At 36.6% G+C, this 21,873-nt stretch overlaps 3 protein-coding genes across 5 annotated transcripts; 2 read left to right on the top strand and 1 right to left on the bottom strand.

The window, feature by feature from the left end:
• Positions 7-2,546, top strand: LOC18791778 (uncharacterized protein At4g15970). The gene is made up of 4 exons (XM_007222094.2): positions 7-330; positions 540-905; positions 1,375-1,856; positions 2,031-2,546. The coding sequence occupies exons 1-4, from the start codon at positions 103-105 to the stop codon at positions 2,092-2,094; spliced, it is 1,140 nt and encodes a 379-aa protein (XP_007222156.2). The 5' UTR covers positions 7-102; the 3' UTR covers positions 2,095-2,546.
• Positions 2,957-8,912, bottom strand: LOC18788666 (protein ACCUMULATION AND REPLICATION OF CHLOROPLASTS 3). 3 transcript variants are annotated; one of them, XM_020554942.1, is made up of 16 exons: positions 8,266-8,912; positions 8,006-8,064; positions 7,691-7,755; positions 7,288-7,422; positions 6,818-6,866; positions 6,572-6,684; positions 6,415-6,486; positions 6,127-6,237; positions 5,842-6,023; positions 5,447-5,713; positions 5,271-5,353; positions 4,692-5,095; positions 4,048-4,152; positions 3,800-3,937; positions 3,517-3,683; positions 2,957-3,232 (listed from the first exon to the last, which is right to left on the bottom strand). In XM_020554942.1, the coding sequence occupies exons 1-16, from the start codon at positions 8,598-8,600 to the stop codon at positions 3,163-3,165; spliced, it is 2,355 nt and encodes a 784-aa protein (XP_020410531.1). In that variant the 5' UTR covers positions 8,601-8,912; the 3' UTR covers positions 2,957-3,162. The 3 variants fall into 3 exon arrangements, with proteins under 3 accessions (XP_020410531.1, XP_020410532.1, XP_020410533.1); XM_020554943.1 differs by having other exon boundaries at positions 5,271-5,344; positions 8,266-8,911; XM_020554944.1 differs by lacking the exon at positions 8,266-8,912 and having other exon boundaries at positions 7,521-7,755; positions 8,006-8,038.
• Positions 15,284-20,748, top strand: LOC18793333 (protein indeterminate-domain 5, chloroplastic). Its single transcript, XM_007221949.2, has 5 exons — positions 15,284-15,607; positions 15,749-16,002; positions 16,375-16,771; positions 18,461-19,801; positions 20,420-20,748. The coding sequence occupies exons 2-4, from the start codon at positions 15,840-15,842 to the stop codon at positions 19,761-19,763; spliced, it is 1,863 nt and encodes a 620-aa protein (XP_007222011.1). The 5' UTR covers positions 15,284-15,607; positions 15,749-15,839; the 3' UTR covers positions 19,764-19,801; positions 20,420-20,748.

Raw genomic sequence — 21,873 nt, forward strand, 5'->3', positions numbered from 1 at the left:
CGGCTATCGCGACTGAGGCCTTGACATTGATGAATTTAATTAGTTAAATTCTTCAGCGACTTGCCAACGATAACATGCCCAAATGCCAAACCATCGCCTTTGATGCATCCGCACCGGAGGCGTCTCCCGCCGACGACGCTCCGTACACTCACCATTGACTCCGCCGCCGCCATGGTTCCAGAATCCGTGGTACTCATCCGCCGGTTCCTCTTGTTTGTGGCGGTTTGCCTCTCGTGCTTGCTCCTCTACAACGACTCCAATGCCCTGCGCTTTCTCCCTCGCTTCTCTTCGTCTCCCTCTGTTCTCTTCTCCGCCAACAATTCCCCTCTCGTGAGTGTACACTGACTCTCATATCTACTTTCTACTTTCAATTTGTGTATTGCGGTGCTTTCGAATTTTGTTCTTCATTTCCTTCAGCTATTGAAAATGGGTCTTTTGTGTTGTTCTCAATTCTTGTGCATTTCCTACTTGGTGAATGAAAAGAGTATACAATTTAGCTGAATTGCGTTGTACCTATTGAAAGCTTGAAACTTGTGTAGGTTAGCGGGCAACATAGGCTTCAAAAGGTTTTGAAGGATGCTGCCATGGAAGACGGAACTGTGATTTTAACAACTTTGAATGAAGCATGGGCAGCTCCCAATTCAATCATCGATCTCTTCCTCGAGAGCTTTAAGATTGGAGTTGGCACCCAGAGGCTCCTGAACCATTTGGTGATCATTGCCTTGGATCAAAAGGCATTTCACCGTTGTTTGGAGCTGCATACCCATTGTTTTGCTCTTATCACTCAAGGGGTTGATTTTCGTCGAGAGGCTTATTTTATGACCCCTCACTACTTGAAGATGATGTGGGCAAGGATTGATTTTCTGCGCTCTGTTCTTGAGATGGGCTACAATTTTGTTTTCACGGTAATCTCTTCTGCTACTATTACAAACCCATTGGCACTTAAACTTGATTTTCTCAATTTGAAAATTATTTATATGATACAATACAACCTGACGAGAAACTTTTAGACATGAATTACCAACTTTGAAAATTATTTATGTCACAACCTTCTTTTTGGTCATAATTTGTGACATAACCTGATGATAAGATCTTAGACTTGAATTACTTTACTCGAAGGTATGTTTGCCAGATCTTCTGTGGCTGTGTTGATTCATTATTTATTTATCTTATTACACAACCTCTTGATTAAGGTATTCAAGTATTTATTGCAAAATACATCTGTAAGACTCAGAAATGCATACCCCTCTGTATTTCATACTGATTTGGGACATTTTGTTGTACTTTGATATGTTTCGTATTGATTGAAATCTCATCAACCTTGGTTTTTTTTATTTATTTCAATTCCTTTGTCGTTGGTCTTTCCTCCTCCAGGATGCTGATGTTATGTGGTTTAGGGATCCATTTCCACAGTTTTATATGGATGCTGATTTCCAGATCGCATGTGACCATTTCCTAGGCAGCTCAGATGATTTAGAGAACAAACCCAACGGAGGGTTTAACTATGTAAAGTCCAATAACAGGTCAATAGAGTTCTACAAATTTTGGTATTCGTCACGGGAAACCTACCCTGGATTTCATGATCAGGATGTCCTCAATATAATCAAGTTTCATCCTTCCACCTTTACTATTGGACTGAGAATGAAATTTTTGGATACTGCTTACTTTGGTGGATTTTGTGAACCTAGTAAAGATTTGAATCAAGTTTGTACAATGCATGCAAATTGTTGCTATGGTCTAGATAGCAAGCTTCATGACCTTCGAATCATGGTTCAGAATTGGAAGCAGTTTATGTCCTTGCGACCAAATTTGAAGAGATATTTGATCTTACCATGGGGGGTTCCGCAGAATTGCAGGTAAGGAAAGCAAGCACATAAAGATATTGGATGCCTTGAATTTTTTTTTTTCTTTTTAAATCTGAATTGATTGTTTCTTAATACAGTAGCATACATCTATAATCGCCATCACTTGTTCAGTGTTTAACCATTGTTTTCTAATACGGTTCTTAATTTTTGTGAATTTCACTCCAGCCTTGATTCTCTCCGTCGCTATGATGCACCAGAGAGCAATAATCCACATGATTTGCAAGACTGAATGGAGCTGTATAAGTTCTGAAGCCTCTGCCACACAGGTGCTTTCCAGGTTTGAATGCCAAGGACATTCGTGGGGATAAACCTTCTTCGATGATAGAAAATTGTATTAGTTTGTGGTAAAGGACCAGAGAGAGCCCCAAGGGGGGAAGAGATCATAAACCAGACATGGTGGGGGTTGGAAATACTTGTAAAGAGAACAGAACCTGGCATTGGGTCCCTTAGCACTGCTAGGATTCGCAAAGAATTTGGAGTAGGTATCATTTAGACCAATTTTCATATCTATTGGTCAGTGATTTTTGTTCAAAAAATATCGAAGGTTTAGGTTTAGTCAATCTTGTTATCCAACTGGTAGCATTTTCTGGATGCTCCAATTTATACTATGCAAACGGCCGGCAAGTGTTTGTGAGGATCTTGATAAGCATAATCGTGACTTCAGTATGCCTCTTTTCAATGTCAACTGTCGGAGCAAATTCAGTAAATAAATAGTAAAAAGGAAGTTCAGTATGGCTTCACGTAATGGTATTCCCAAAACGACTTGCAAACTTGGCTTTTGTGAAAAATATTTTCTAATTCCTCCAACTGGCATGCATTTCATTCTCTAATTTATACCGTGTGATTTAATTTAATTTTTTCATTTAAACCTAAGTCGAGAGGATTTGTCTCCGCATAACGTTTACAAGGCAATTCTCCAATGTCAGGCAGTACGACTAACAGAAAAGGAAATTAGGTATATATCTACTTTTTTCTCCAGTCTCTTTGCTTTGGTATTTCTATTCTTCCAGCTTAGAGCTATTTGCACCAGCAGTAAGCGTAAAACCTTTTTTTAGCCACTTTGTTACATTCTAGTTGGAGTTTCCTTTACGTAAGTAAGAATAGTTTAGAATATCATTTTGTCCAAACATGGAAAAAATGCATACGATACGATACAACCATGAATCATCATGGACTCCATTGTTTTCCTTTTGAAATACTTCCCCCTTATACTAAACAACTATTATACAAAAAAAAAAAATTAACGCATAAATAGAAAGAACAAAAACTAATTTACAAACAATTACAAGTCGACTCTTTATCCTTCACCAATATCAGAGTCCAATTTCTGACTTACAAGTACGCCTCGATCCCAATTCTCAAAACACCTGTAAATATAGAGATCATGGCCATAAATCATATAACATGAGATCAAGATCAGTAGATACAATCAACAGTACTAGTTATTAAATTACATAACATTTAACCGAGCTGCCTCGGACACGGCTTGTAGGCTTAACAAGCCTTGTTTTCGAGCTACTCAGTTTGTTTGCAACTTATGTTAAGGTGAAAGCTCACATTCTCTAGTAAGAATGGAACATTTGCAGAGGTAGAGGTGAGCCCTGTTTTGTAGTCGAAGAGGGGAGAAAATAAGTCATAGGAAAACACAAACCTTGTTCCATCAACATCGATGCAAATGAAGTGGCCATGTCGCCAACCATCTTGGAAATGGCCAAAAAATACATCACCGGCTTTTGAATAAAAACGACCTTCACCATTGGCCTTTCCTTTCCAGAAGTTTGCAAACCATCGGTCCCCAGTGTGAAAATACAACCAACCCTATATATGACCATAGAAACAACCTATTTCAGAATGATATCATCTACAGGACAGCATCTACTTATGGAGTTTTACTGTCAAGATAAATAAAACAGATATTACACGAAATAAATTACCTTGCCATGCATGACATCATCCCTCCATGATCCCTGGAACACATCCCCATTACTAAAGTAGAATGTACCAAGACCTGATCTTTTGCCATAGCGCCACATACCATCATATATGCTTCCATCTCCAAGAAGCAAACGACCCTGTAGAATTCTTTTCAGGATTAGAATTTAAATCCTTTTGTACAGATCAAATCATGACATCCTCAAGAATTTTGATGTTCAGCTACTTTTTTAGTCTCATTGAACAATACCTTTCCTTCAGGAAGTCCACCTTGGCACCGTCCTTCGTAGATTCCCCCTCTGTATTGCATCTCCACTACAGGACTCCACTTTTTTGGTGAATCTCGTTCAGCTTCCTGTATGTAGAATAGGTAACAAAAACTAAATCCTCATGTTCTGGCAAGTATAAGAAGTGGTCAAATACAATATAGAGAATAAACTTAGGGCCCGTTTGATAACCATTTAGTTTTTAGTTTTCATTTTTTGTGCTAGAGTATAGAGGAAAATGAGAGTGAGAATGAGAGTTAGGATGAGATTGAGAGAGAGGATGAGAGAGGAGGATAGGAGGGATAAGTAACAAAAGTGAAAACAATTTCAAATAGATTTCAGTTTTTACTTTCTGTTTTCACTTTTGTTACTCCTCCCTCCCATCATTCCCTCTCATCTTCCCTCTCAATCCCATCTTCACTCTCATTCTCATTTCCATTCTCCCTCTTTTTCCTCTATACTCTAGCACAAAAAATGAAAACTAAAAACTAAAATTGAAATGGTTATCAAACAGGCCCTTATATTACATAATTTATTACTAAGCATGAGCATCTTTTTTATTACAATAAGCATGAACATCTTTAATGTGAATATTACTAAGCTTTGTTTTTCACAAACGGCTGATTACCAGCATAGATGCAGCACGAACAGAGAGATTTCCTTGCTTCTTAGGATTATCAGCATCTTTTCCTTTTACAAGTGTTGATGCTGTGTTATAAAATTCTTTGACTGCTTCAAGCCCTGTGTCAGTAAATGAATTCCAAGAAGACATGCTTAAATTGACAGCTGGTTGCGCTTTCACATCATTCTCAGTTTTTGTCTCTGGGTTTTGTGTTGGAAATGAGATATTGACACTATCTTTCAACTCTTCTGGAGGCCTTACACCGACTGGAAGGCAGAAGGTGCTCAGGTTATCTAGTATCACAGTAGCTCCATCTTCAGCTGCCCTCTCTTTTGCCCAATCCTTTGCAAGCTGATATCCTGGTCCCAAGTTCCAACTAACAAGTGGCTGTCTTTGAAAGGCAGGAAGTTCTTGGTAATGCATTTTAAGTTTTAACTATGATTAGTCAAATGTAAGAACTTCAGGAATGAAAAGTAATGCCGAATGCTTTGAAGGATTACTAGGATACCGGGCAGAGACTACTCTATCAAACTGGAAACTAGTAATTTAAATTTTAAGGATAAAAAAAAGTAATAGTAGTGCTACCTTCAGTGATTGGATCATATGAACTAGAAGAGTCGGTAGCCTCGAACATTCCATCATCATTTTGTTCAGACCCCCTATAATTCCTCCAAAAACAAAAAATTTATGCAAGCTTTTAAGATTATGCATAGCAGACAAATCTTTAGGAGAACTAAATTAAAATAGAGAAACCAACAAACCTTGAAAATTGGAAGTCGTCTGCCTGCGGTCCTTCAGAGTACTTATCAAAACCTTCGGCTACAACATCAACAGCATTTCTATTTCCCATTTCACTAGAATCTGGTGAATCTATCTCTTCAGAAAAGCGTGCATTTTCAGGTGATGGGTTTTTCTGAGTGTCATTTGATTGCCATTGGTGTCTACTGAAAAGATCAAAAATGAAAGGAAAATGCTGGGCTAGTCCAGAGAATATGCTACTTTTCTGAGAAGCCTGTTTCGGAGCAAAACTGGTAATCGCATAAAATGTACATTAGAAAGCTAAAAACAAGATCCATCATGCATCAGGATAGGCAGAAAGCAAGTTGCAAATACTACTGTTAAATACTTAACATAAGGCAGGAAGTAAAAAAGTTACCCTACAATAAGAACCGTTGTGACTACCAGGTTGGGCTCTAGACTAGGTTCATGAATTGTAGAAATTAAGATTTCCCCCTCATATTCCATACTTTGACGAAAAGTACGCAAAATTGTTTGTACATCACTGTTATCGATAGTGCCCGAACTTGCAAGGATGCATATAATCATACCATCCCAGTCCTATGCAACAGAGAAAAAAGAAAATTCAGAAAGCAGCAAAAGATCAGAACAGTGGCATAAATTTATAACCACACCACATCCATTTAGCTCAATAAGGTCATACCTTTACACCCACACTAAGGAAAGGACAGTCATACAAAGATCGTAATATTGAAGTTTCAATATTGTAACCACCACCAAATCCAATTTTTGCTTCTTTATATCCTTCCAGAATCTGTACATAGTTGCATTAGCCTCACAATAGGACCAGCATTGGTAAGAGACAGAAAGGAAGAAATAAAACTTGGGCAAGAGGAGACACAAAACAGAAAAAACTGTGCAAACAAAAACTATTTAATAAAGCTCATAATAACTTGCACAAAGGTGTATGGTATGATTCATGAACACTTACTTTAATTACTTCTGAAACTTCGATCATTTTCACATCATCATGGGATGCATCAATAAGTTTTCTGTGTATATCCTATAAGTGCACCAGCAATAAACACGTCACAACCAGGCTACTGTTAACTTAGACAACCAAATAGACATTAAAGAACTAAACTTACAGATGTTAAAACGGATACAGCAGTTACTGCCAATAAAACAGCATTATTTGCAGTCTTGACAGCTTCATCTAAAGTTACCAAGTCCTTTTTCAGTAACATGTCAGTGTCAATGCCTGCATTTGAAAAGAAACCACATCATGTGCAACTTTATGGTTGATGGGGAAAAGCATTGACTAGAAAACTGGTTTAGGCATTGCTGTAATGCGGGGGACTTCAAATCTTCATCTAACAGAAAATATAACTTACAAATAAATAAATTTGTATGATCCAGAAGTTTTTCCATTAGATCTTTCACCTGAAAATTAGATTAATAGTTGCAAGATTAGGCATGGATTCAATCAGGAAGGCCTATCGTGAAACTCTAAGTTTAGATACATCATAGGAAAACTTCAATGAATATTATACCTCAGGTGAATGGATGTTGCAACAAAAATTTGAAACATAGTAATTAAACAAGATAAACAGACATCTGCTAATGCTTACAGGAGGACATTATACCACATAGAGACTTTGACAATGGGTTCTCAAGAGAGCCAATTATGATACATTCACACTTGGCTCCACTACTACTTCCAAGTTTTATGACTTTTATAGTTTAAACTTTTCCCGTAAGATGCATAGCAAAATAATTCATTTTGTAAAACATGCTACATATTTGATATTTATTCGCTTCTCCAACTCAACAGGCATCATCAAAGCTCCTAATCACACAGTACCTCATCTTGGCGCCTCTGTCCTTCAAAGCTGAAAGGCTTCATAATAATAGTGACCACAAATCCATTTGCAGATCTTATTTTTCTCAGAATATCAATCGCTATCATGAGGTCCAAGCCATATCCTGCACTTGCCACCTAGAAATAAAAGTAACAGAAAAATTGGATGCCAATCAGTTTCATATAGGAAACAGAGTAACCTACATTGTAGGGGAATATAAAGTATGTTCCGCTACGTTTTGTATCATAACCCTTCTTATCAAAGAAATCATTCATCAAATTAAGTGGCACCAATAACTTCCATAGAACAATGAAGAGACCTGAAAGGGCTGAGAAAGACAATGCTAGACATAAAGATATACAAGAGGAAGCCAAAAAACAAGTAATAGGTAAGAAATGTACAAACAAGGATAATAGCCTTTGAACATGACTTTAAAGACAATGGGGCTTCAAAATTCATCGGAGTCGCATCTGCAACAATAACCAAAAAGAAAAACAATATATCATATAAAGAGTCTATACATGACTTAGGAAAAGTAAGCGCGTTTTTGTACATGTTTGCTACAAATTAACAGAAAACACACTAGCAAAAGCACATATCATGAAGATTTAAATATACTTTGCAATAAAGTGAGACAGTTACACCACAATGCAGAGCAACTTCAGAAAATAATTTCTAGTAAAAATTTTAGATGACTATCTGAAAGGATAAGCGCTGAACCTTTTCCAAAGATCCGTCGTTGTAACTGCACAATCAATGGATCTTTGATGAGAATTTGCCTGCAAAAAAAGTCCATTGTATATAACTAAATTTCTTATAATTATCTCGCACACATACATATTTACAATGGATAATCGGCATACATAAACATCAATATACTAGACTTGCTTCAGCTTAAAGCATTACATTGCGGCAAATTGTACAACGAAATTAGCAACATAAAAGCATTCACCGTAACAAAAAAACAATAGTGAGCTCACCAAAATCGCAGACACGAAAACTGGAACGGCGATTCGAGACAAAAATCGAGAACGGCGTCCTTGCGACTGCCAATACCGACCACTTCAACGAACTCGGAATTTCCCCAAAAATCGTCCCAATTCATTTCACAGTCCACATCGACAGGTCCATTGACGGCCGAACTCGCCCCTATTCGAAGTGAAGACGGCTTCCGGCTGCAACTACTGCAGCTTATATAGTACTTTCTTCTGTAACTGAAGGAGCTTTTCTTGAAGATAAATCCACGGTTTGAAGAATAAGGGCACAGAGGAACAGCATAAGATGATCGGAAACTTATGAATGCGGGAAGCTCCATTGCTGCTTAAAAGAAATGTGATGCCTACAAAACTCCCTCCACAGGAGTTGGTGGGTTCAATGGCAGATTGGGCGGGAGGGTTTTGAGGACGGAGAACTAGAACCTCAAAGAATGACACTAGTTGTTTGATTATCGATGGAGTGTAGCGAGTTCAGACTGTTCAGCTCGCTAACTAAAAAATATAAAACAAAAACAAAATTGGTTACTTCCGCTTAGGCCAAGCCCGCAGGAAAAATATCCCAGCCCACTATAATTAAACCCACAACCCAACAACCCACCTCAACCACCCCTGTCTAATTGAAGATTGCTCTTTGCTACTAAACCGTGATTGGAGTTGCAAGATTTCTCGTATTAACAGGGAGCAAAATAGAATTGTTGACCACCTTACTAATTCAGGGTATGAATTACCTTTGGGGCTTCATAATTTTGAGTCAACTCCGGATTCTATTTCGAACATCTTATTGGATGTTGTGCTAGGAAGGGCCCTTGAGAGGGCTGTGATCTGTTAATTTTTTTCTCCTTGTTTTGTCTTGGTTTCGACCCACTTGTAACAAAAAATAAATAAAAAATAACACACCTCAATCCACAATTTTGAATTTCGATATTTTAACTACTCTCTCTAATGTGTTTTTTAATATTTTTTATACAAGAGATATTGGAGATGGGGGAATCGCACGTAATACCATCTCTAGTCATAAGGCTAAATGTAGTCCATGGCTATAATTTTAGCCCTCCAAAATATTATTTTTTTTAAAAATAGTGTATGACTAAGGGTCTGTTCGGTAATGTTTTAAGGGGTTGTTTTCATTTTCAGAGAATAAAAATGAGTCAAAAACACGTTCGGTGGCTCAAAAACATAAAACACTGAGAATGTTTTCATAAAATGAAAACAAGTTCATGTGTACTTGTAGAAAACAGAAAAAAGTTGTTTTATTCTCATGGGAAACGTTTTCATAAAAATAACTCACATATTATTTTAAATTGTACTACCAGACACGTTTTCATTGTTTTTGTTTTCTGAAGATGTTTTCTAATTAATCTACTAGACGCGTTTTCATTTTCTCGTTTTCATTCTATGAAAACATTCTCCGAAAATGCTCTCTAAAAACATTACTAGACGGGCCCTAAATTTTTCCATCTCCAAACATGTAGGGCTATATTTGTCACATCCTTTTTTTTTTTTTTTTTTTTGGGAGTGTGAGGTAAAAGAAAAACTAAAACTAAAAATTTAAATATTAAGAAACATGAAGATTGAACATAAACTTCTATTTAAACCAAAATACTTTACATCGTAATTTTACAAGCAAAATAACAGGAAAGTAACAGACTTTTAACAAAACATCCAAAACTTGTTCTTCTTGTTTCCTCGTCACAAACTAAATTTCAGATTCAAAACCTGCAATAAATTCATTAAGGGGTGAGCACTACATACTCAGTAGGGACCTATGTCTTATGTAATTAGTGAGATTTATAATGTACAATTTATGCAAGGTCTGAAAGAACTTCAATTCTACCCAACCCGTTAATCTATATAATATGGCAAGCAAATCTGCATGTCTCATACCATGCATTTTACCACTGTGATTCTGAATGCCCCATTATATAAACTAACACCCATATAAGTTATCTCATAATTCCCCTTTTGCTAGTCATCTTGTCTACACCATTGATCTCGAAGCCCAAATCACCTGATCGACAATTATGGGCTCGCCTAAACTTGGTTCCTACAATGGTCAAACTCAAATACACCAAAGAACCTTCCTATTACCCTCTTTTTCATAATTTCTTTATCAACCCAAGAATTCCAACCACCACCGATAACATATGAACATATCAATATTAATCAAATTATAATGATAATTGACAACATGTAAACACCCAATATCAAGAATAATAATCAAATAAGATTACCAAGCATAATATAGTGTTCACAATATTTAATTAAATCAATTTATGTAAAGCTTCCCCAAGAAAAACCCCTCCCTTAAATTCAAAGCTATTGTATAACTCCCAGTCGCAAGTCCAAACACTTTGAGCTTCTTCAAAATCTCACCATACTTTAATTCTCACTCTTTCTTTCTTTGTCTACGATTTTTAGGAAACTAAAGCAACTTGAAGAACCTATGATACAAGAAGTATTTAGGTAGTACTATTTATAGGAAACTAAAGTCGGCAAATATATAGATGAAAGCTTAATATTGTGCTACATAACTAGCCTATAGGTTGCTAGACTACTTGGGTGGCTTGAAAATAATCTGCCACCCTAAATAGCCTTATGTGTTGGCTTTGTAGAGTGCTTAGTGAGCACTCTCCAGTTAAGATTATATATATATGAATACCTATTGTGCTTACACCTCCTACTTACATATCCCACCTCATGCTCTAACTGGATTTGAGGACTCTATATTTGCAATACGTCAATCTTTAACAAATGCTTAGTAAGCATAAAGGCCTTTCTAACAGCTTTTGTAAAGTGTATGTATATATATATATATATATATATAATAAATATTAAATAATGCTGAAATGAATTGATATAGTTAAAGCCATGCAATAAAATTTGATAGGCTATACTAGTTAATAGCTAGATTCACGTAGCTTGCCATACAACTAATATATATTATCAATTATATAATTTTGAAAACTAATAATTATAAATATTTAATTTTATGAAATATTAATATACATATTTAAAAATATGGGGTTTCACTATATTTTAGGGCCCTCCATATTTTATTAGTTTGAGAAAAATTATGGTACAACACTCATACATTTCAGTTCTATGTATTGTTTAATTTAATTAAACTACTATTTAGAGACAATATTCTATATATGACACGTGTACGTAGATAAGTATTTAACAAGATTTCTGATAAATTTTTTGAATGGAATGAGTGTGGGAAGTATTTGACCCAAAAAAAAGAAGTGGAAAGTTATGAATAAGTAGAAAATGCGATAGAATTTGTAGGAAATGTGGAATGAAATGAGTGAAAAATTTGTTGATTAAATTTTGAGGTATTTATAGACATATCTTAGGTTTTTTAAAATATAAAAATTAAAGAAAAGAAAGCCAACAAAGGCAAAACCATTTTTTTTTAATTATAAGAATTTTATATACATTTAAAATGTAAAAGAGAAAGGAAAAAAAAAAGTAACGCCTAGCTAACGTCATCATGCTTTTAATATCAGCCTTTGGATATGGAGTTGTACTAGATGTTCTATGCTCACACCCATGCGTGATGCTTTCTCTTATTTGGCAGCATATGTGTTAGGCCCACACAAAAAATTGATATGGGCTATAACTGGACTACAAGTGGCTTAGTTAAAGGGCTAAATGTGGCCAATTTTTTTTAAGCCCATGGATGAAGAGTTTTGCATTAATTTAGGGCTACATTTGGCCTATGACCCATGATTGAAGATTACCAAAGAGCTCAGATGCATAAGGGCTTGTTTTGGAGTGCTTCTAGAAGTGCTAAAAGCGCTTTCTGACAACCGAAAGCACTTCTGATAGCGTTTGGCAAAAAAATTTAGAAATTCTTCTAGGTCATAAAAGCGCTTTCTAAAGAAGCATCTGCCATGTGCTTTTTTAGGAAGCACTCCCAAGTGCTTTATCAGGAAGTACTTCGATTTTTGATGAAATTTTCAACAACTTTATAATAAAAACGCTTTCGTTAGAAGCGCTTATGAACAGAAGTGCTTCCTAGAGAAACAGTCCCAAATGAACTCTAAGTTAATGCTCTTAACCTTGAATACAAGGGACAAGACTGAACTAACTCACATTTGATTTTTTTTCTTTCCCCACTTTAAAGATCCCCCTCTTCTGTTCTATATGAATTTCATGACCTTCTTCGTCATAATATATGCGTACGTCATGATGATCACACAGTCCACTTGGAGCTCTGTGATGGGTGGGGATATACAATACACAAATGCAATGCCGGCCCGCCCCATAGCATAGCAGCATGGCCACCCTACTATATATATATATATATATATATATATATATATGCTAATTAATAATACTACAAACGTAAATATCAAAGAAACCCTCTTCAAAGTGACATTCAAACATTAATTCTACTGACTTGACTTGGTAGTAAGTAATAATACACTCGAGGCTTCCCCGAAGTTATTGCTAATATTTTGGACCACATTTCTCTTTCAATTCACAGTCAGTTTGATTCTCTTTTTCAGCCCAAATAGTGTTGCCCTAGAATTTCTTCCCATTTTTCTTTATAAACAAAGGAAAAACAAAAAAAGGTTTTTTTTAAAATAAAAAAGAAATTAAGAGACACGTCACATGGGCCCAAAGAAACTTAAAAATGAAAAGATTTTGGGCCTAATGATTCAAACCAGAAAGCCCTCATATAGGGGTCTCCCTTCCAAATTCCCAATAGGCAATAAAGAGCCCTTAACAGTCTGACTGACTAGGAACTAAAAAATGATTTGAAAAGGAAGAAATGCATGGGAACGTAAAAAAAAAGTCTAAAAGAAAGAGAGCAAAAGCAATCCGTATATGACATGTTTGGTTGAATGTTAGGGCAGATGACAGAGGGACATACAGACAGACACAGGGCAAATTAGAGAATAAATTGAGTGTTATATATAAAGTGAAAACGCCGCCGTTGTTGAAAATCTCCATCTTCTAAAAGAACCATCGTCCTCGCGTTGCAACATACTGCTCTGTTGTGTTGTCACTTAATGGTCTCTGCATATCTCGTCTTTATATATATATATATATATATATTAATTAAATCCTGCACCCTGTGTTTGGTTTTCTTCAAATTCTTTGCTGCTTTTTGGATATGTCTTTTGTTTTGACAAATTATCTGAGTGTAACCGAAACTTGCTATTATATTATATTATATTTCCATTCTTATTAGTCATTTCGATATTTTCAAATACATTCTAAACAGTCTGTCCTAAACTCCTCTAGCATTAATGAGAGTTACTACAACCAAGACCTTCCTTAACGGCACAAATACTTAAGGAGATGGAAACAAGAGGTACATAGTTGGAACTCTTGCATATGTGCACCATTTATTTCTATCACGAGACTTATATTTTATGAGAGAGACGGATACAAGGGGTACATGGATAAGTTTTCCTTAGAGAGATAGAAACAAAGAATGCATATGCGTCGTGACAGGTAAGTTTTCATCTATAAACAGAATCAGAGCGTATTGCCACGCTACAAGAATTAAGTTATAATTGTAATTTGCATGTTTAATAAGCAATATATTAATTAATAAACAACCTTTATTCAAATAAGAGGTGGCTAGAGCAGCTAAATAATAACATAGCAATCAGATTTGATATTTGTTTTCTCAATTTAGGCATTGTTTTTTCCATTTAGAAATTGAGACACTGTATATCCACCAAGCAGAAACTCCCATTAGAATTTACAACTTAATTAATATATATATATATATATATACAGCAGTACTACAAGTCTTCTCAGGTCCAAATTTCAATGTCATCCACCCAAAAGTAATGAAGAATATATTTTTAGACCCTCATCATATTATCAAAATGACACACTTGACAGTGATATGCGTAGTTATAGTTAAGCTGTCATTGTATCAAAGAATGACAGATCTGCTGCAAGCGTTCTTGTATAAGGAAAAGCCTTTAGCTGGCATGGAACAAAAACTGTCATTCCAATTTCCAAATATTTGAGAGGGGAAAGAAGAAAAAGAAAAACTGTCCCAATCAAGTATTCCCATTCCACAAAACAGCAAAGTTTCATTCTATTATATCACCTTCAAAATCAGACAAGTTACTAAATTGAATAAATCACTTTAATTTATAATCACCTTGTCTTTTTTTTTTTTACTGTACAATATCTGTGGCTGAAAGTAAGCTGTGACCAAATCAGAGTAAGAGTATGATAGGGTTAGCAATTAATAATTAGTGATGTAAAATCTAAAATAGATTTTGCCGTGTAATTGTTTATCGATAGTGGTTGGTTGGATTAGGTCTTTTCTTAATAATTATTGGGTCTTTTAATTATGTAATTATAAAAAGACTAAAATGGCCTTTCATATTGGCCCCCCAGCCCCAGATGCGTCTGCCAGTAGGAGAATCAATTTGCATGTAACTGAAGCGGACCTAGTAGGCGCTGCTCTTTACATGTCAGTGGGCAGAGAGAGCTCTCAAATTAATGGCAACCGCATTCTGCTAGAGCTTAAGCTGGATTTCAGCAAAACAGCCTCATCTCAAACTACCTCATATCAGTGCTCTAATATACACGAAACTGACTCTGTATATATATATTTATAATTTCTTCGTAATTATTTTCTTTCTGGGATTGTTTTCTTCTGCGTTTCAAATATTATTTATTATCCAATTATTTTTTAGAAAAAGAAATTTATATATATTCATCCTTTAGTGTTAGGTTTAGTTCCGTTTTCTATTTTGCTGAAATGTTTTATTTTTACAGTGAGGTCCACTTGGGACAGGGATGATGGAGGATAGTTTGTCTGGATGTGAGTAAGAAGATACGAAGACGAGAGAGAGAGAGAGAGAGAGAGAGAGAGAGAGAGAGAGAGAGAGAGAGAGAGAGAGGTAGCTGCTTCATGCTCCTCTCACGCACCATACCATGTCGTTATGTGGCTATGGATTGGGTCCACCGACCTGTAGGCCTCAACTCCTCTCTCTCTTCTCTCTATCGATTGATTATTTTCATTTTGTATTTTATTTAAGGGATGAAAAAATTCATAGAAAATCTGGAGAAAAAAAAAAAGGGAACTGTGAAAAAGATGCCAATAAATTTAAAATAAAAGAAAATATGCTGTGTATATGTGTTACTGTATGTGCATGACACCAAATCATAAAACCATAGCAACATATCACTTTGCTCAGAAATTTTCATTTAAAACAAGAGGAAAAAAAAAGGCAGAAGAGAGAAGCATCAAATGCTTAGCTATGGAGTTGATTCCTTTTTCTTTCTCTTCAGCTCCGCTTGGTTAATCTAGTAGCTCGCAGCCAGCTTTCCTACTTTTCATGTATTTTTCTTTCTTTGTTTCTGATCAGTACTCCAAAACCTCTCCTCTATATATATATATATATATATATATATACATCACTGGTTTTGAGATAAGATTTCAGGAGGACTCAAATTGGTTGTGGGGTTGTGGTGGTTTCAGATTGCTTTGTGAGGTAAAGGGAAGAAAGAGAAGCAGGGAAAAGAAGGAAAGGGTCGGAGAATTAGAAAAGAAGAAGATATAAATTAGATAGATGGCTGCGTCTTCTTCGTCGGTCGCACCGCTTTTCGGAATTAGAGAAGAAGATCAAAACCAGCAGATGAAGCAGCAACATTCCTCTACACCGCCAACCTCGTCCACAGCTGCAGCAGCTGCTCCACCTCAGAAGAAAAAGAGAAACCAACCTGGAACACCAAGCAAGTATCCAACCATTAATTAAAATTTTGTTTTCTTTTGTAGCTAGCAAGGATCTAACATAAAAGAAAATTAAATTAATTTCTGAATTCATTCACTAGTGTTCCTTCTTCTTTTGTTTTCCCTTCGTCACAGATAAGGAACCCTAAATTGGGAGAGGAATCAATTGAAATCGGAAAAATACAGAGACACATACATATACATATATATATATATATATATGTATAAAAGTTTATGATTTAGTTGGATTGAAATGGGCACATAAGTTTATAAATAAAGATTGTCTTGTAGCATATATGTATGATTTGTTGTTGTGATTAATAAAGATATGAAATTTCTAATTTGTTGTGGTTTGGCATTTTTCATGAGAACAGATCCAGAAGCAGAAGTGATAGCACTATCTCCCAAGACCCTAATGGCAACAAACAGGTTCATATGTGAGGTATGCAACAAAGGCTTCCAAAGGGAGCAGAACCTACAGCTCCACAGAAGAGGACACAACCTGCCTTGGAAGCTCAAGCAGAAGACTACAAAAGAACCCAAACGCAAAGTCTACCTGTGCCCCGAGCCCACATGCGTCCACCACGACCCCTCCCGAGCTCTCGGTGACCTCACCGGCATCAAAAAGCACTTCTCTAGAAAGCACGGCGAGAAGAAATGGAAGTGCGAGAAGTGCTCCAAGCGCTACGCCGTGCAGTCCGATTGGAAGGCCCATTCTAAGACTTGTGGAACTAGAGAATACAGATGTGACTGTGGCACTCTCTTCTCAAGGTAATTAAATTAAATTAAAAAAAAAATTTCTTTCGCTCTTTTTCTCATTAAGCAAACATCATATCCTTAGCCAAGCCAAGCTACTTCATTTCATGAGAGAGATACGGTTTGGTTTAGGCTATTATATTTTAGCTTCCTCAAGTCATCGGTGACAAGAGAAGAAAAGGTTTTCACGCTTTTAGTATGCGTTTCATTTTCACCCTTGTCCTATTGTAATTCTTCTTCTCTTTCTCTTTTTTCTTTTTGTTTTTCTCCTGTCAATGTTTTGATTTTAAAATTTCTTCGGGGGAAGGAAATGGCAGAAAACATGCTCCCACGTGAATAATCTGTGAGAAACTGCCATGGTCGTAGTGGTTTCAGTTCTCTGGACATATATATATATATACACATACATATATCCCCACTCCAGTCGGGACACCCAAAACCATCTAAAAGAAAGAAAAAAAATAGAGAGAGAAAGCTAGCCCCATGGTGGTACTGGTACTTGAATTTATTTTTCTTTGTTTCACCTCGGAAACAACGCCCCGCTTCGGTCTTTAGTTTAGCCTTTCCGTATTCACGTGTCGCTATGCTGCCATGTAAGAAAGAAGAGAAAGAGAGGGTGTTGCTCTCCTATTATGAGCTGCCCCAATCTCATCATAACGCTTTTCTTTCTAGGGCGCTCTCTTCCCAATTGACCATCTTCTCTTCCTCTCCCTCTCTCTAAACTGGTTTTCAGTTTGGCTTTACTTCATCATGACCTTGCAGTTTGAAAGCTGTGGTCGAAATTAAGGGTTTACATAATGGCACGCAATTGGGTCATTAATTTATTGGGTTGAGAGGAGAGGCCAGTAATTGGGGGAAATTGAGAGATGGATGGGGTTTTGGGAATAATTCTCAAGTGGAAAAAACAGACAATTCATCATGGGTTTTGTATTAACTGAGAGCATAACTCCCCAAATGGGTTTATCGATGGATTACCTTTCATCACTTGGAATACATTCTCATGTCGCATTGATTGATCTGCCAGTTCTTGAAATGGTATTTCTTGGTTGTTCATTCATTCATTTCATTCAACACTTACATTTTACTTCTCTATATTTTCTTGAAATGGTATTTCTTGCTTGTTTTTGCTATTTGTTTCAATGTGGCAGATTATATAGTGCGTGTAACTGTGTATGTCATTAAATGCGTCATCTCCTTCAACATATAATCATATATACAGTCGAAATTATTGCATAATTAATTTTTGTTCACATTAGGGTTTTGATATCTATATATTTTCATTTGTATCCATTTTTGGAATTGCACGAGATTAATTTCATTTGTCAACTATGACTGCTTGTCGGTGTGATTTAGAACATCTAACGCGGCTAATTACACCGCCCTAATGCTGAAACATTGCAATCTCTTTATACTACTGAAAATGGGGTAACTCACTGAGTGAATTAATTGTATAGATTTTGGATTTTATCAACAAAAGTGGGGCCAATTCCATCTATTTAGGGAAGTCATTTCATTTTACTTTCATTCACTTTAGTATATTTCCGTACATTTTCCAAGTTGATGTGTATGTGATAAACATGAACACTTTCTCTCCAGAAAATATATATTTAAACCTAGCTGGCTAGTGTACTGCTTTACTATTTCCACGAAATGAATCTAATGTGAGCTCTATCCAATTTTAATAATATTTGGTACGTGCTGTAGGAGGGACAGTTTTATCACGCACAGGGCCTTCTGCGATGCACTGGCTCAGGAAAGTGCAAGGCATCCGCCCAGTTTGAGCACCATTGGCAGCAGCTTATATGGGGGCAGCCTCAGCAACACTGGCCTCGGCTTATCTCATCAAGTTGTGGGCCCACCTCAAATTTCCTCACTTCAACAAGACCACAGTCAATCCAGTACAGCTGCTGACATCTTAAGACTTGGTGGTGCGGGTGGTGCTGGCGCTGCTCGGACCGGACAATTCGATCATCTCCTGGGCTCATCTTTTCGACCAGCTGCACAGTCCTCAGCATCTTTCTTCTTGACTGCCGCTGATCAGTCCACCCAACAACAATACCATGACCAGGATCAGGACAAGTCATTCCAGGGCCTCATGCAATTCTCTGATAATCATCATCATCTTCATCAGAACAACAACAACTCAAACAACCCACCTCATCATCACTCAGCAGGAGCCAATCTGTTCAGCCTACCTTTCCTTTCCAACAACACCACCAATACTACTAATAATAACAACAGTGCCACCAATAACAATTTACTAATTAGTCCTGACCATTTCAACACCAATGTAAATGGCACTACCACCGCTGCCGGAGGCAGTGAAGGTTCACATAATCTCTTCTCCGGTCACATAGTGGGCGGTGATCATATTAGCTCCGGGATACCTTCTCTCTACAGCACTAATAGTAATATTAATAATAATAATCAGCAGCAGCAGCACCATGCATCTATGGCGCACATGTCGGCAACCGCACTGCTTCAAAAGGCTGCTCAAATGGGCTCCACCAATTCAAGCAACAACACCACTGCCTCGCTGCTTCGGAGCTTCGGCAGCTCCTCCTCAGCCACTGCTAAATCTGACAGGCCCGGGGCGCTGGTTCCTTCCAGCTTAGGTGGCATGTTCGGAAGTGATCAACAGGACCAGAGCCACCTGCAAGACCTAATGAACTCGTTTGCTAATACTGGTGGCTCATCCATTTTTGTAAATGCGTCGTTTGGTGGCTACGATGCTGCAACAGCAAATAGGGCTATTAATATGGAGGAGACAAAGTTGCAGCAGCAGAACAGTCTCGGGGTGAGCAATATTGGAGGGGCTGATAGGTTAACAAGGGACTTTCTTGGGGTTGGACAGGTGGTGAGGAACATGAGCGGAGGGTTTTCTCATCAAAGATCAGAGCACCATAGTGAACAGCAGCATGGAATGGACATGAGCTCATTGGATTCAGAAAGCAATGCAGCAGCGCCGTCAAGCCAATCTTTTGGAGGAGGTGGGAATTTTCAGTGAGAACAACATGAGCTGGAAAAAGTACAGAGATGAGGGAGGTACGTGAAAATTAGTGACGACTTTTGTAGATTAAAAATGATTATATATGATTAAAGGAGTTAGTTTTCTTTGGTAAATGTGTCCTAAGTTCACTGGCTTTCTGTACTTTTCTTTTTCTTTTCTTTTGGGTTGAAAAAACAAAAACAATAAGAAAAGGAAATTCTGACACAATTTGTTGCATGGTTACACAAAATTGAGGCAGTCATGATCGATGACCTGGAGTAGAATTGGGTGTCTCGTCTTTTTGTTTTTATATAAACATGATACTTTCTTAACTTTTATTTTGGCTGGCAGAGTCACGAGTGCTGCTGGACTTGTAAAGTGAGTGAGTCTGATGAGATAAATATCTTCTCACAATAAAAGATGCATTTCCAACTTGTCTTGGATTACATATTACACACTCACACACTCACACACTCACATGCATGAATTATTTATTTACTTTAACCATTTCATTATTGCTCGCCTTTTTACATCTTTTTTTTATACTTTTACTTTCTGTTCCCAACATCTTTTACGTGATGATGAGATTGACTTCTTTCTCATGTATCCGTTGAATGTTTTCTTGGAAAAATAACTGAACTTGTTTCAATTACTAATTTTGGGTTTGTTTGCAGGGAGTTAACTTTCCCTCGTACCATAATTTATGCATCAAGTTCTGGCTAAGCAAATCCTGAACGCCATGAAGTTTTCGCGATGTCACACCAAGAGAATTAGTGCAGATTAATTAAGGTTTCTTCAACCTGTATATTTTCCCTTTTTTTTTTTGTTTTGTTTTTGGTTGAGACCTCAAAAAGTGTTTTGGGAGGCCGGGGGTTAATTTTCAAAGTCAATCAAGGCTACAACTTTTTTCCTAGTTTAAATTAAATATGACTAGTGGACTCTCTGTTTCTTGTTAAACTGATGTTCCCTTTTATGGAAATCCATAGGATAGGAACTTTCGTAATTATTTTGACCACACATGCATGCAACCGTACCATAATCAAAGTTTCAAAGAGCCGTTACCAAGTAAGTTACACACTTACAAGGATGAATAAAAAAAGATAAGAAAAACTTAATGACTCAGAAATTATCCAGAAGATGATTGGTTTGGCATTTCAAAATAATTAATATGCACTCCTCCTTTATTTTATTTTATTTTTTATCATTTGCCTTGATTTTGTTTTGCTATAGTTGAATTTTTACGAGGGAGGCTTTCTTTTGAAAATAACATGCTCAGTTAAGGAATAATTTCCATATCCATGAATAGGGAAAGATATCCCTTCCTGAACTGGCCATTAGTTGCATGCCATGGACACTATGCATGATCGTATTAAAAAGTATATATGTGCATTTGCCTTGGCCAACATTATTACTGCACAAGTTAAACTGAAAAGACGACAATAATATTGTTCGTAATTTTCGTGCCTCCTAGAAAAGTCTAGAACACTGCCTTAGTAGTAGCCAAAGATCAACATATTAGTGGGATGGACGTGTGACTTGGGCATACGTACAGATTGTGAGGAAGAAACATTATACATACAGATTTTTATAGATATAAACAATATTTTACTTTAATATAATCTAAACTACGGTGAGGGAAATTCGAACTTTGACATAGAGTGGAGAGCAAATCCGCTCTAGTCAACTTAGCTAAGCCCATATTATATATAGACATATAGATTAGTTACAGATAACGTCTACCCTCTTAATTATTTAATATGCTACTTCATATATAATAGACGTAAAATGCCATTTAGTATGCTACTTCATATATATTAGACGTACGTACATATATATACTTATATCTGGAGAGAGAGAGAGAGCAGATGCAGTCAATTTGTTTGTACTAATAAAGAGACAAGTTTTGAAGCTTTAAACCCCACCCTCTCAAGGCCTCAACGGACGGGTCAAAAGAAATATAGAGACAAGACTGTATTATTTCTTTTTGTATTCTACTACGACTTTGGAATTTATTTACAAGACACATATTCCACGGAACTTTGTTGACATCTCGTCTTATGCCATTCTCATTAGGTTGACTCTTTCAAGTCTTAAATATATATATATATATATATATAGGTTCTTTCCA

This window comes from Prunus persica, chromosome G1 (assembly GCF_000346465.2).
Source record: "Prunus persica cultivar Lovell chromosome G1, Prunus_persica_NCBIv2, whole genome shotgun sequence".
Classification (NCBI taxonomy): domain Eukaryota; kingdom Viridiplantae; phylum Streptophyta; class Magnoliopsida; order Rosales; family Rosaceae; genus Prunus; species Prunus persica.

What these genes read in the sequence shown, in the direction of transcription:
- LOC18793333 (XM_007221949.2), top strand. Translation starts at nt 15,840, where the DNA reads ATGGCTGCGTCTTCTTCGTCGGTCGCACCGCTTTTCGGAATTAGAGAA. An exon ending in AAACCAACCTGGAACACCAA is followed by an intron (nt 16,003 to 16,374) that starts GCAAGTATCCAA and finishes TCATGAGAACAG; the next exon opens with ATCCAGAAGCAGAAGTGATA. An exon ending in TGTGGCACTCTCTTCTCAAG is followed by an intron (nt 16,772 to 18,460) that starts GTAATTAAATTA and finishes TACGTGCTGTAG; the next exon opens with GAGGGACAGTTTTATCACGC.
- LOC18788666 (XM_020554942.1), bottom strand. Translation starts at nt 8,600, where the DNA reads ATGGAGCTTCCCGCATTCATAAGTTTCCGATCATCTTATGCTGTTCCT. An exon ending in TCATACAAATTTATTTATTT is followed by an intron (nt 6,685 to 6,817) that starts GTAAGTTATATT and finishes TTTCAAATGCAG; the next exon opens with GCATTGACACTGACATGTTA. An exon ending in CTGTATCCGTTTTAACATCT is followed by an intron (nt 6,487 to 6,571) that starts GTAAGTTTAGTT and finishes GTGCACTTATAG; the next exon opens with GATATACACAGAAAACTTAT.
- LOC18791778 (XM_007222094.2), top strand. Translation starts at nt 103, where the DNA reads ATGCATCCGCACCGGAGGCGTCTCCCGCCGACGACGCTCCGTACACTC. An exon ending in GCTACAATTTTGTTTTCACG is followed by an intron (nt 906 to 1,374) that starts GTAATCTCTTCT and finishes TTCCTCCTCCAG; the next exon opens with GATGCTGATGTTATGTGGTT. An exon ending in GGGGTTCCGCAGAATTGCAG is followed by an intron (nt 1,857 to 2,030) that starts GTAAGGAAAGCA and finishes ATTTCACTCCAG; the next exon opens with CCTTGATTCTCTCCGTCGCT.